This window comes from Oncorhynchus tshawytscha, linkage group LG01 (assembly GCF_018296145.1).
Source record: "Oncorhynchus tshawytscha isolate Ot180627B linkage group LG01, Otsh_v2.0, whole genome shotgun sequence".
NCBI classification, from domain to species: Eukaryota; Metazoa; Chordata; class Actinopteri; order Salmoniformes; family Salmonidae; genus Oncorhynchus; species Oncorhynchus tshawytscha.
In genome coordinates this window covers 84,518,641-84,531,855 of record NC_056429.1, presented here as the reverse complement: position 1 = coordinate 84,531,855, position 13,215 = coordinate 84,518,641, and the positions used below count along the sequence as shown (strand labels likewise).

General features: G+C 41.3%; 1 protein-coding gene across 6 annotated transcripts; it reads left to right on the top strand.

Annotated features, from left to right (window-relative positions):
• Nucleotides 1-8,572: 8,572 nt before the first annotated feature.
• mettl9 (methyltransferase like 9) lies at nucleotides 8,573-13,108 on the top strand. Of its 6 annotated transcripts, none has more exons than XM_024432617.2 (7): nucleotides 8,575-8,786; nucleotides 9,560-9,928; nucleotides 10,156-10,295; nucleotides 10,624-10,814; nucleotides 10,963-11,172; nucleotides 11,235-11,419; nucleotides 11,653-13,108. In XM_024432617.2, the coding sequence occupies exons 3-7, from the start codon at nucleotides 10,200-10,202 to the stop codon at nucleotides 11,862-11,864; spliced, it is 894 nt and encodes a 297-aa protein (XP_024288385.1). In that variant the 5' UTR covers nucleotides 8,575-8,786; nucleotides 9,560-9,928; nucleotides 10,156-10,199; the 3' UTR covers nucleotides 11,865-13,108. The 6 variants fall into 6 exon arrangements, with proteins under 6 accessions (XP_024288348.1, XP_024288394.1, XP_024288385.1 ...); XM_024432599.2 differs by having other exon boundaries at nucleotides 10,134-10,295; XM_024432580.2 differs by lacking the exon at nucleotides 9,560-9,928 and having other exon boundaries at nucleotides 8,573-8,786; nucleotides 10,134-10,295.
• Nucleotides 13,109-13,215: the final 107 nt, after the last annotated feature.

The following is a 13,215-nucleotide window of genomic DNA, read 5'->3' as shown; positions in this document are numbered from 1 at the left end:
TTTTTATTCTTTGAGGTTTATTGGCAGACTACAACCGATAAGGTGTATTGCCGCCACCTACTGTACGGCGTTGTAAACAATAGAAAAAATCCAATGTAAGGGGTGGATTTTTATTTTATTTACAAAAATAGACACTTTAAAAACCATCCTACTCCTCCAGTCACAGTCCAATTCAAATCACATCCCTACATGCTCAGGGGCCTGTGAGGGTGGAACATTCTTCAACCGGATTCCTTGCATGGTCTCAGCTGTAAAATCACTGATTCACAAAAAATGTTCAGCTGCTCTCACAATGATGCCAATTTTCTCAGATTGCTTCTCCATTTGCGCTGAGCAGTTTATGGACATTGCAATAAACGATACAAGGTCCACCTTTTTAACATGCATTATATCAGGATCCCTCGGCTGCCGAGAAACATTATATAAGGAAATCAGTCAGTTGAAATGAATTCATTATGCCCTAATCTATGGATTTCACATGACAGGGCAGGGGTGCAGCCATGGGTGTGCCTGGGTGGGCATAGGCCTACCCACCTGGCAGCCAGGCCCACCCACTGGGAAGCCATCAGGCCCAGCCAATCAGAATGAGTTTTTCCCCTCAAAAGGGCTTTGTTACATACAGAAATACTCCTCAGCAATTGCACGCTCCCTCAAAACGTGATCCCCTCTATGATGATCACAGGCCGCACTGGACATGTTAGAAGGGAGTGTCACAAAAACAAAATTTGCCCCCCATAAGAATATAGCTGAATAGCTCTGTCATAGCCCTTCTAAGGATATCCTTTCCACTCCCTATTAATCTTTCTCTTGGAGGACACCTGGTTCGATCCCACATGTCATAAAACTGTGTTAGGCCACTTAGTTAAAGTCCATAGGGATAAGTTCAGGAAGCTAACACAAGTCTTCAAGTCTCCAGCAAGTTTACTCATCAAAAGAGCATGGTTCATCGAACAACTCAGTTACATTTTACACACCCCTTTGACCTTATACTCAGAGATCACGGCACCAAGATAATTGACTGGGTTCTAAATCAGGCCTACTGCACAAGAACAACACTTTCTGTGGCAAACAGAAGCAGACACATCTGTGAACCCCATTTAATGAGAGTGCAACAGAGGTGGTTTTGTGATCTATGCATGTGATGAGCAACCTTGCCTGAGACCAGAAGACGTGTTAGTTTGATTGATGGGGTTCTAATCCAGGTCTCCTGTGCACCAGACAATGCAACTTCTCGGGTCTCAGACAAGTTAGTCATCACACGAGTGTGATCACCGATCCACCTGTGTTACATTTCACCCCCTTGTTACCTCCTTGAATCGACCCATCCAAGTCACAGGACCATTGCCTAGGCTTTAGCTCAGCAAGCAAATGTAGTCTTAACCCAGTCGGTCACATGTTACCCTTATAATGACCCCCCTTGCCAGAGACATGTCTAACACAAACTAACATTTGTCAAACTAACACGTTTTCAGGTCTCAGGCAAGGTTGCTCATCACATAAGCATGAACCACCAAACCACGCTCTGGATCTTGAAGGCTTGTATTAGTGTAGCAGAACGGGATCTGTGAAACTGATTACTCAGCCTATAGTATTGCCCTTTATGCAATTGAAAAAAAGCCCTTTTTAATAGCAAGATGGGTTAGAATGCTTCAAGAGGGCGGTCAAGTATGTTTCTGAGGCAGAAGTCCTGAGTTCAAATCTCCATATGAGCTGAATCAGGGGTAAGAGGGACTCGCTAAGCAGGCTGTCTTTTACATTAACTTCCTGAACTTATCCCTATAATCAAAATTAAATACAAATTTTAGGCTTTCGCTAATTGGGCTAACACAGTCTTGTGACATGTAGGAGACCTGGTTTGAACCCAGTCAGTCACAAGAGCAAGATTTTTTTATTTATTTTATTTCACCTTTATTTAACCAGGTAAACCAGTTGAGAACAAGTTCTCATTTACAACTGTGACCTGGCCAAGATAAAGCAGAGCAGTGCGACAAAAACAACAACACAGAGTTACACATAAACAAATGTACAATCAATAACACAAAATAAATAAAAAAATAGAAACATCTATATACAGTGTGTGCAAATGTAGAAGAGTAGGAAGGTAGGAAATAAATAGACCATAGAAGCAAAAATAATAACAATTTAGCATTAATACTGGAGTGATATGTGCAGATGATGATGTGCAAGTAAAGATACTGGGGTGCAAAAAGCAAGAGGGTAAGTAATAATATGGGGATGAGGTAGTTGGGTGTGCTATTTACAGATTGGCTGTGTACAGGTATAGTGATCGGTAAGATGCTCTGACAGCTGATGCTTAAAGTTAGAGAAGGAGATATAAGACTTCAGCTTCAGAGATTTTTGCAATTCATTCCAGTCATTGGCAGCAGAGAACTGTAAGGAAAAGCGGAGAAAGGAAGTGTTGGCTTTGGGGATGACCAGTGCAATATACCTGCTGGAGCACATGCTTAGGGTGGGTGTTGCTATGGTGACCTGAGCTGAGATAAGGCAGAGCTTTACCTAGCAAAGACTTATAGATGACCTGGAGCCAGTGGGTTTGGCAACGGATATGTAGTGATGGCCAGCTAACGAGAGCAAACAGGTCGCAATGGTGGGTGGTGTATGAGGCTTTGGTGATAAAACGGATGGCACTGTGATATGCTGCATCCAATTTGTTGAGTGGTGATTTGGAGGCTATTTTGTAAATGACATCGCCGAAGTCGAGGATTGGTAGGATGGTCAGTTTTACAAGGGTATGTTTGGCAGCATGAGTGAAGGATGCTTTGTTGAGAAATAGGAAGCCAATTCTAGATTTAAATTTGGATTGGAGATGTTTGATGTGGTTCTGGAAGGAGAGTTTACAGTGTAACCAGAGCATGCATTTAGTTTTACTTGTATTTCAGAGCAATTGGAGGCAACGGAAGGAGAGTTGTATGGCATTGAAGCTTGCCTGGAGGGTTGTTAACACAGTGTCCAAAGAAGGGCCAGAAGTATACAGAATGGTGTCGTCTGCGTAGAGGTGGATCAGAGACTCACCAGCAGCAAGAGCGACATCATTGATGTATACAGAGAAGAGAGTCGGTCCAAGAATTGAACCCTGTGGCACCCCCATAGAGACTGCCAGAGGTCCGGACAACAGACCCTCCGATTTGAAACACTGAACTCTATCAGAGAAGTAGTTGGTGAACCAGTGAAGGCAATCATTTGAGAAACCAAGGCTGTTGAGTCTGCCGATGAGGATGTAGTGATTGACAGAGTCGAAAGCCTTGGCCAGATCAATGAATACGGCTGCACAGTAATGTTTCTTATCGATGGCGGTTAAGATATCGTTTAGGACCTTGAGCGTGGCTGAGGTGCACCCATGACCAGCTTTGAAACCAGATTGCATAGCAGAGAGGGTATTGTGAGATTCTAAATGGTCGGTAATCTGTTTGTTGACTTGGCTTTCGAAGACCTTAGAAAGGAGGGTAGGATAGATATAGGTCTGTAGCAGTTTGGGTCAAGAGTGTCCCCCCCTTTGAAGAGGGGGATGACCGCAGCTGCTTTCCAATCTTTGGGAATCTCAGACGACACGAACGAGAGGTTGAACAGACTAGTAATAGGGGTGGCAACAATTTCGGATCAATTTTGGGTATCATCATGGTAAGTGGGGAAGTAAATATAGCCAGTTACAATTTTAATGGCTTAGCAGATCATAATTTTTTACATTTTTAACCTGGCTAAAAGAGAGAATATATTATCTATTGTTTAAAGGAAACTCACTCTACAAATATTGATGAGGTTGGGTGGAAAAGGGATTGGGAGGGAGAAATATATTTTTGTCATGGAAAAAGAAACTTCAAAGGGGTGATTATACCGCCATCGATAAAAGACAGTACTGTGCAGCCGTCTTCATCGACCTTGCCAAGGCTTTCGACTCTGTCAATCACCATATTCTTATCGGCAGACTCAGTAGCCTCAGTTTTTCGGATGACTGCCTTGCCTGGTTCACCAATTACTTTGCAGACAGAGTTCAGTGTGTCAAATCGGAGGGCATGCTGTCCGGTCCTCTGGCAGTCTCTATGGGGGTGCCACAGGGTTCAATCCTCGGGCCGACTCTTTTCTCTGTATATATCAATGATGTTGCTCTTGCTGCGGGCGATTCCCTGATCCACCTCTACGCAGACGACACCATTCTATATACTTCCGGCCCGTCCTTGGACACTGTGCTATCTAACCTCCAAACGAGCTTCAATGCCATACAACACTCCTTCCGTGGCCTCCAACTGCTCTTAAATGCTAGTAAAACCAAATGCATGCTTTTCAACCTTTCGCTGCCTGCACCCGCACGCCTGACCAGCATCACCACCCTGGATGGTTCCGACCTTGAATATGTGGACATCTATAAGTACCTAGGTGTCTGGCTAGACTGTAAACTCTCCTTCCAGACTCATATCAAACATCTCCAATCGAAAATCAAATCAAGAGTCGGCTTTCTATTCCGCAACAAAGCCTCCTTCACTCACGCCGCCAAACTCACCCTAGTAAAACTGACTATCCTACCGATCCTCGACTTCGGCGATGTCATCTACAAAATTGCTTCCAACACTCTACTCAGCAAACTGGATGCAGTTTATCACAGTGCCATCCGTTTTGTCACTAAAGCACCTTATACCACCCACCACTGCGTCTTGTATGCTCTAGTCGGCTGGCCCTCGCTACATATTCGTCGCCAGACCCACTGGCTCCAGGTCATCTACAAGTCCATGCTAGGTAAAGCTCCACCTTATCTCAGTTCACTGGTCACGATGGCAACACCCATCCGTAGCACGCGTTCCAGCAGGTGTATCTCATTGATCATCCCTAAAGCCAACACCTCATTTGGCCGCCTTTCGTTCCAGTTCTCTGCTGCCTGTGACTGGAACGAATTGCAAAAATCGCTGAAGTTGGAGACTTTTATCTCCCTCACCAACTTCAAACATCTGCTATCTGAGCAGCTAACCGATCGCTGCAACTGTACATAGTATTTCGGTAAATAGCCCACCCATTTTTACCTACCTCATCCCCATACTGTTTTTATTTATTTACTTTTCTGCTCTTTTGCACACCAATATCTCTACCTGTACATGACCATCTGATCATTTATCACTCCAGTGTTAATCTGCAAAATTGTAATTATTCGCCTACCTCCTCATGCCTTTTGCACACAATGTATATAGACTCCTCTTTTTTTCTACGGTGTTATTGACTTGTTAATTGTTTACTCCATGTGTAACTGTGTTGTCTGTTCACACTGCTATGCTTTATCTTGGCCAGGTCGCAGTTGCAAATGAGAACTTGTTCTCAACTAGCCTACCTGGTTAAATAAAGGTGAAATAAAAAAATAAAATAAAAAATACTAATTAATATTTAAATAATTGATCCAATTGTGCAAAATGTGCAAACAGATCCTCAAGGAAAATTGATTATTTTAAATATGCTATTGGACCAAAAACAGATCTGGCTAATTAATCTATATGGGCTAAATAATGATGAGCCACACTAATTTGAAAATAAATATAATAATCTATTGAGCTCACAAGCAAAGAATTAATCAATTATTATCGAGGGGTTTAAAATACGCTGTTAAGTACCTCAATGGATCGTAAAGGAAATCACCATTTTTGGGGCAGCAGGTAGCCTAGTGGTTAGAGCGTTGGACTAGTAACTGAAAGGTTGCAAGATTGAATCCCTGAGCTGACAAGGTAAAAATCTGTTGTTCTGTCCCTGAACAAGGCAGTTACCCCGCTGTTCCTAGGCCGTCATTGAAAATAAGAATTTGTTCTTAACTGTCTTGCCTAGTTAAATAAAGGTTAAAAAAAAAGAAAAGAAAAGGAAATCGCACTACAAACTATCGCACTTAAGGAGATCATGAAGATCATGGCTACATTAGAACTAGTGGATATATGGATGCTGAAAAACCCTGACCTAGTGAGATATACATGGAGTTGGCTTAATCAAGCTAGGCGTCTTGATTACTGGTCTTGTTCTTGCTGGCATCAAAAGTAAAAAATTAATTAATAGGAGACGGAATGCGGTCGGACCACCATCTAATTGGCCTCCATATAACTCTTACAGAATTTCCACGTGGACGGGGATATTGGAAATGTTATCAAAGCCTATTGAATGACAATTTGTTCTTAACTAAGACAAAATCATTCATAATTTACTTTTTTTCTGCACAACATAGGTACAGCAGATCCCCTTATTGTGTGGGACACTTTTAAATGTACTTTTAAAGAACATTCAATACAATACTCATTAAAACAAAAGCAGTTTAGGTCAAAAGAGATTAGACTAATAAAGGAAATAACAGCGCAAGTAGATGGTAATGGAAACTGTACTATTGAGACACAAAATAGGTTAGAGGAAAAACAAAAAGAAATGGAGGTACTTATTCAAGAACAATCACTTGTAATGTATTACAAAAATAAGCTGTCCCTGATTTACCAAATTATATTTTGAAAATATTTTAAGCAGATGTTTTCTTTTCAATCTCCTCAATTTCCACTGAATGATGTTAACTGTAAGGATTTATTTCCTGAAATTAATAATAAGAATGTAAAATTTAACAAATTTACAGAAAGGGCTGTATGAAGGCCAACTTACAGAAGTGGTACTGTTTGAGGCAATTAAATATTTCCACCAGGGCTTGATGGTATACCAGCAGAAGTATATTAGACCTTTTTTGATGTACTATTAGCATGTTTTAATTACTCCTATAAAAATGTTAGACTTTGTTACTCAACAAGAAGATATGATTTCATTACTATTAAAACAGGACCCAGGTGGTAAGTATAAAGATCCAGTCCATTTAAAAAACTGGAGGCCTCTTACACTTCAATGTTGTGATGCGAAAGTCCTGGCAAAATGCATAGAACATAGAATAAAAAAGGTTTTACCAGATAGTTCATTCTGATCAGACAGGTTTTTTACATGGACGATTTATTGGAGATAAGACAATTAAGACAATTACTTGAAACAATTGAACATTATGAAACATCAAAGATACCAGGCCTGGTCTTCACAGCAGATTTTGAAAAGGCGTTTGATAAAGTACTACTAGAGTATATATATATATATATATATGCCTGGATTAGTTTAATTTCGGTGAATCTCTTATACAATTGGTTAAAGTTATGTACAGCAACCCCAGATGTAAAATAGTAAATAATGGTTACTTCTCAGAAAGTATTGCGCTTTTAGGAGGAGTTAAACAAGGCTATCCGTTGCCTCCATATCTTTTTATTATGGCCATTGAAATGCTAGCTATTAAAATGAGATCCAACAAGAACATCAAGGGGTTAGAAATCCAGGGGATAAAAACAAAAGTGTCAATGTATGCCGGTGACTGAAGTTTTTCTAAAGTCTGCAATCTGGATCCCTGCACAGTCTCATTGAAGATCTTGATCACTTTTCTAGCCTCTCTGGACTAAAACCTAATTATGACAAATGTACCATATCACATATTGGATCATTAAAAGACACAGTGTTTACACTACTTTGTAGTTTACCAATAAAATGGGCGGATGGTGAAGTAGACATACTTGGTATTCACATCTCAAAAAACATGAATTAACTTACCACAATCAAAATAGATAAGATTCTGCAACGATGGAGAAGTAAATACTTGTCTTTTTATGGTAAAATCACATTGATTAACTCTTTGGTCCTATTACAGTTTACTTACTTACTAATAGCACTGTCTTCTCCAGGCGACTCATTTTTTAAATCCTATGAGAAAAATGTCTCTACAGCCAATATGTATTCCATATACAGTGAATTGCATTGGGGGCTATGGAGGGGGATGAGTAAAAGCCAGCAACAGTCTGTACGACACAGTCCCCCTCCAAAACAAATTATGTTTGGTTAGTAGAAACCCCACTGAGTATTTTCCACCCCAGTTTATTTGAGAATGGTAGTAAAGTTGTTTTTTTCTCTACAGTCCAATATGTATTCCATATACAATTAATTGAATTGAAGGTTATGGAGGGGCGTAGTAAAAAGTCAGCAACACTTCAAATGACCTAGCTTTTGATCAAAATCATCTGTTTTTTATTGTAGGGACTATAGTGAGTAGACGGGACCCTGGTTTTACGGAGACACAATCAATAGTTTTTCCTGTACAGTGCAATATTTGTATGTGCGGTATACAGAAATGTTTATTTGACTTTGAAACATGTTTGTTTTGAAACCCACATTTAATGCAAATTTCACTTAAATATGAACAAATATGAATAACTATTAATGTTTATACAATTATGTTTACTATATTATGAATAAATACAAGTTATTGACACTTTTCTACTATTACGTGGGGGACTTTTATTTCGAAAATTACAGAAATTCCGTGGCCTGGAAATGCTTTTTTTAGTGACGCCAAAGATTTTTTTGTATAACTAAACCAAGATAGCCCCCTGTCGTTTCAAATATGAACAGATGAGTCATAGTGGGCAGAACAAGCAAGGAGGTGGGCAGAGCCAAGCACAAGCTAGCGAGATCCTATTGCCCGTTAGGGAACGCCTACTATGTGAAATGCGCATGTGCCATAACTCAATCCGATTTTGCAATCCTAAACAACGTGATTTTGAAAAACGTTTGCGAAGGCTAAAGTCTACAAAACTTAGTCCACTCTGTTCATAACATATTCTAGTTTTGGGAACAGAAAACTGTATTGAGATCAAATGTTTTAATCGATGAGAACATTTGCGGAATGTAGGCCAAAATCCATCTCCTTGCTAATGAGCTTCCTCTCACGACCATATTTGACAGTAAGTGGAATCTCCAAGCTGATTCTTCATATTTATACATCCAGTGAAATATCTGTATCATTGTTCTATCTGTGGCCAATATACCACGTTTTTTATACCTTTATTTTACTAGGCAAGTCAGTTAAGAACACATTCTTATTTTCAATGATGGCCTAGGAACAGTGGGTTAACTGCCTGTTCAAGGGCAGAATGACAGATTTTGTACCTTGTCAGCTCGGGGATTTGAACTTGCAACCTTTCGGTTACTAGTCCAATGCTCTAACCACTAGGCTACCCTGCCGCCCCATAAGGGCTCTAAGGGCTGTTCTTCTGTACGACACAACACAGAGTGCCTGGACACAGTCCTTTTAGCCGTGGTATTATTTTGGCCATATACCACAAACCCCAAAGGTGCCTTATTGCTATTATCAACTGGTTACCAACGTAATTAGCTCAGTAAAACTAAATGTTTTCTCCTACCAGTGGTATGTCAGCCAATCAGCATTCAGGGCTGGAACCACACAGTTAATAACTACAAATATGCTACCTCCCCAGAAATGTCTCTGTACGTCTTGTCTCTCCACTTAACGTTAAGTCACACCAGACAACTGAAACCGTTGAGGTGATTGAAAATGCCATCCATCTCTGCCGATGTGTGGTTTGGGGTGTGCATTGTTAAATAAAGGTTAAAGAAAACAATTAATTGTTGGACAAGACTATGTGGGAACTATTTAGATGTAACACAGGAAGCAAACGTGTATTTCCAGATTTTTACCCCCTATCCTTTTTTGTAGGTTTATGGTGCTTTCAAGACAACTTGGGAACTCGGAAAAAAACGAGTCATGACGTCAGCGAACTTCAGGTCGGAAAGTCGGAGCTCTAGAAAGAGGCCCGGTTTCCCGAATTGGAATTCCGGGTGGATGACTGTTGAAAACGAATTTTACCAGTCGGGGGTCGTTATTTTTCGTAGTTCTTAGTTGTTTGAATGCACAGAATTCGGAACTCTGATATTTCCCAGTTGTTTTGAACGTAGCATTGCTAGGCTGGCAGTCTTCAGATGTGACCGTCACAAGACAATTCGAATTGAGCTGAAAGTATTTGCATAACGGATTAAGATGTCGAATAAATAACATGTGGACTCCAAAAGGTCACCACGCCTTCAGGTTTGTGTGTTTGTTATGTTTGGACCTGAAGGTATGCACTGCGTGTGCTATCACAATTGGATACTCTCTGCTAGTTTATCTAATATTACATCTGTCTAACAACTTGAAAATCTAGTGACCAGTTAGTGAACAACCAGGTTGCAGCAGGCACTTTTCCAATAGCTGCCAAGTCTGTTGCGTTATTGTCGGTATGTGTCATTTACAGCTGAGGACATTGCTTTTTGTAGCGTGGGTGTTGGGCTACATCGCCTTTCTGCTCGGTACTCGAAAGATGTGGACAGGGAAGTACGTCCGCAGTCCACTCGCTCGTTCACTTTTCATGAACATGATAAGCGAAAGCGAAGAATCCGGACAAGAAACCCAAGAGGTAAGTGTCTAACTACAGAGTTACCTTTAAACAAATACAAAACTATTTACTGGCAGAATATCACACTTCTCCCTGACATAATTTTGCGGAAGTGAGCATTTTAAAGGAAAAATTGTGCATTCAGCAAGAACCAGCGACTGTATTTCCTTGGTTGCCAGGTGGAATAGAAGTCGTATTTCCTAATCAAATATTCAAGAGCTTTTATTTTATGTCCTTATTTATGAAGAGATTGACACAAATAACCGGATAAACCAGTGTTGTGGTAATGAGTAATTTTCACTCTCTTGCACTCTCCCATTTCTCCTCCTTTCCCCTCCCTGCTCCTCAGTGGTACAAGTGCTCCCCAGACCTGTTGGGGGAGGTGGTTAGGCCTCTGTTTGTGCAGAGCCATCTGGACCAGGACACCCAGGCTTTTCTGAGACACAGCATAGAAAAGTCTGGCTGGATGTTCACCCAGTTCTACCACTCCTTCATCTCCACTGTCCTCAGCCCCCTGGTGTCACGCACATCCATCAATGGGTAGGGAAACACTTTTAATGCTGTCATTCTGTCTTTCTCACGCCCTCCTGTTTTGGGTCTCTGCTCGCTCTTTTCTCGCCTCTCAATATGTTTTGTCCAGGTGCCGTACCCCTCACTCATTATTATCCTTTCTCTACTTCTCTCCCAGGTTCCTAGGTCGTGGCTCTATGTTTGTGTTCTCTGCAGATCAGCTCCAGCAGCTGCTCCGCGTCACCCCCGAGTGGCGAGGGGAGAGACTGCTGGACCTAGGGGCCGGGGATGGGGGCGTCACTGAGGTGATGGGAGCCCACTTCAGAGAGGTCTACGCCACTGAGGTTTCTCCTCCCATGAAGTGGCACCTCCAGAGGAAGAAGTACAGGTAAGTGATACACACACATTACACACCATACACAGTCTCTGATGTCCTCTTCTTTCTCTTAGGCTTTTAGGCATTGATGAATGGCAGCATACTGGGTTCCAGTATGACCTGATCAGCTGTCTGAACCTGCTAGACCGCTGTGACGATCCCCTGGATCTCCTCAGGGGCATCCACCGCTCGCTGGTGCCCAGCACGGGAAGACTCATCCTGGCTGCTGTCCTGCCCTTCCAGCCCTGGGTGGAGATAGGTGAGATGGAGCACAAATCAGTGATACAGGTTGAAGACTTAGGGCCATGTCCATACTTGAGACTTCCAGCTAAATCATATGTTGATGTGAATGTGTATGGAGCTGCTTTCGGACTGGATAGTAACAGTATTTAAAATAAAATATGGCGACAGGTAGAATACTTTTATTGTTTTGGCTGCCACAAGGCCTTTTCTAGATTGGTCTCCTGAATCTGTGTTTTTTTCTGTCTCTAGGTGGGAAGTGGCAGCGCCCTAGAGAGCACATCAAAGTGAAGGGGAAGAAATGGGAGGAGCAAGTCACCAACCTGTCCAATGAGGTGTTCCGGGAAGTGGGGTTTGAGGTGGAGGCAGTGACTCGGCTGCCGTACCTGTGTGAGGGAGACATGTACAAAGATTACTATGTACTGGATGATGCTGTCTTCGTCCTGAAACCTGTGGAGGAGTGAAGTCAGTTACTGTATCTTGGGGTGCATCTCAATTATCCACATTTGCATCCTCATCTCCTTCCTTCATCATCTTAAAACAACCAACCGTCCTTCCAACGGGACTGAACCATAGATAATGGGCTGGTTCCACAGTGCAGGTGACTGCTGACTGACTGATCTACAAATGATTTAGCACCATACATAACAACTTGTTTATTATTTTTAGATCGTTATGTCAGTCACCATTTGCCCACAATGCATCATGGATTTGATGCTCTCAAACAGGGCCAATGATAAAGTCCTCTAGAGGCCAAAAGGCTGTATTAGCATGGGCAGCGCCATTTAGGGCTTCCACCATTTTAATGTAGTCAACTGGGTGGGACTTCCAACTTATTTGGCTGATTCCTATTGGTGACCCTGTTGGAGTCATGCTCAACTGTTGCTTTTACCCATCCTTTGTTTTCAGATGAGTGCAGATTGAGGAGAGGAAGCAACTTTAGACTATTGAGATGCATCAGCTGACCTTTCCTAGAGCATCTGTGTACAGTAGATACAGTAGAAAGCTTTCTGACTGGCTGCTGGATTTGTATTGAATTAGTAAAGGTTAAGTAAGATTTTCTTAATTACATTGAGCGTATTTCTCATTTACATTACCACTTTATCTCTTTAAAGCCAGCTGGGGAATCCTGGTTTGAAACTCTGGTAGCTCCACTGTTTACCAACTGTCGTGTCATACCTCTACATTCTAAGAAACAAAAAAATTGATGTTTGCCATTGAATATAATAACTTGATTGGAATATAATAACACAACTCTGTAAATGATAGGGAGGGAGGATTTCATCTTCTGTGCCAACATATCACTGGAAATGGTCTGTTCTTGGTTGACGTATAGTGATGTAAATGTATTGTCTTATTCTGGGTTAGTTGGTCATTTCTCCAACAATAACATTGTGATACTGTACATATGAACCGGTTGATCTAATTGATTTAGTCAAGCACAGATGGAGGGAATTCCTTCCCACCAGTCTATTTGTCTTAAGGTTTAATTATAAGCACACTGTTTCTAACTGTTGTATTATCAACTGGGCAGTAACGTTCTGTTACAATGACATCTGGGTTGATTATTTATAGCAATGTGAGGCCTTGTCAGTGAATATCTCCCATCTAGTTTTATAGGCAGCAGAACAAGTTTACTTTAATGTTCCAGTCACTGTATTTTACGTAAAGTAATATCACCTCAACAATTAAAATATTTTTTCTGTGACTTATGTCATTCTTGACCTTCATATTCAATAGTAGTTCACTTTTTTATATTTAAAGTGCAGTGGACGTTTGAGATGACGTATGTGCAGTATGTATCAGAAAGGATGT

What these genes read in the sequence shown, in the direction of transcription:
- mettl9 (XM_024432580.2), top strand. Translation starts at nt 8,712, where the DNA reads ATGAGAACATTTGCGGAATGTAGGCCAAAATCCATCTCCTTGCTAATG. An exon ending in CCGGACAAGAAACCCAAGAG is followed by an intron (nt 10,296 to 10,623) that starts GTAAGTGTCTAA and finishes CCTGCTCCTCAG; the next exon opens with TGGTACAAGTGCTCCCCAGA. An exon ending in TCACGCACATCCATCAATGG is followed by an intron (nt 10,815 to 10,962) that starts GTAGGGAAACAC and finishes CTTCTCTCCCAG; the next exon opens with GTTCCTAGGTCGTGGCTCTA.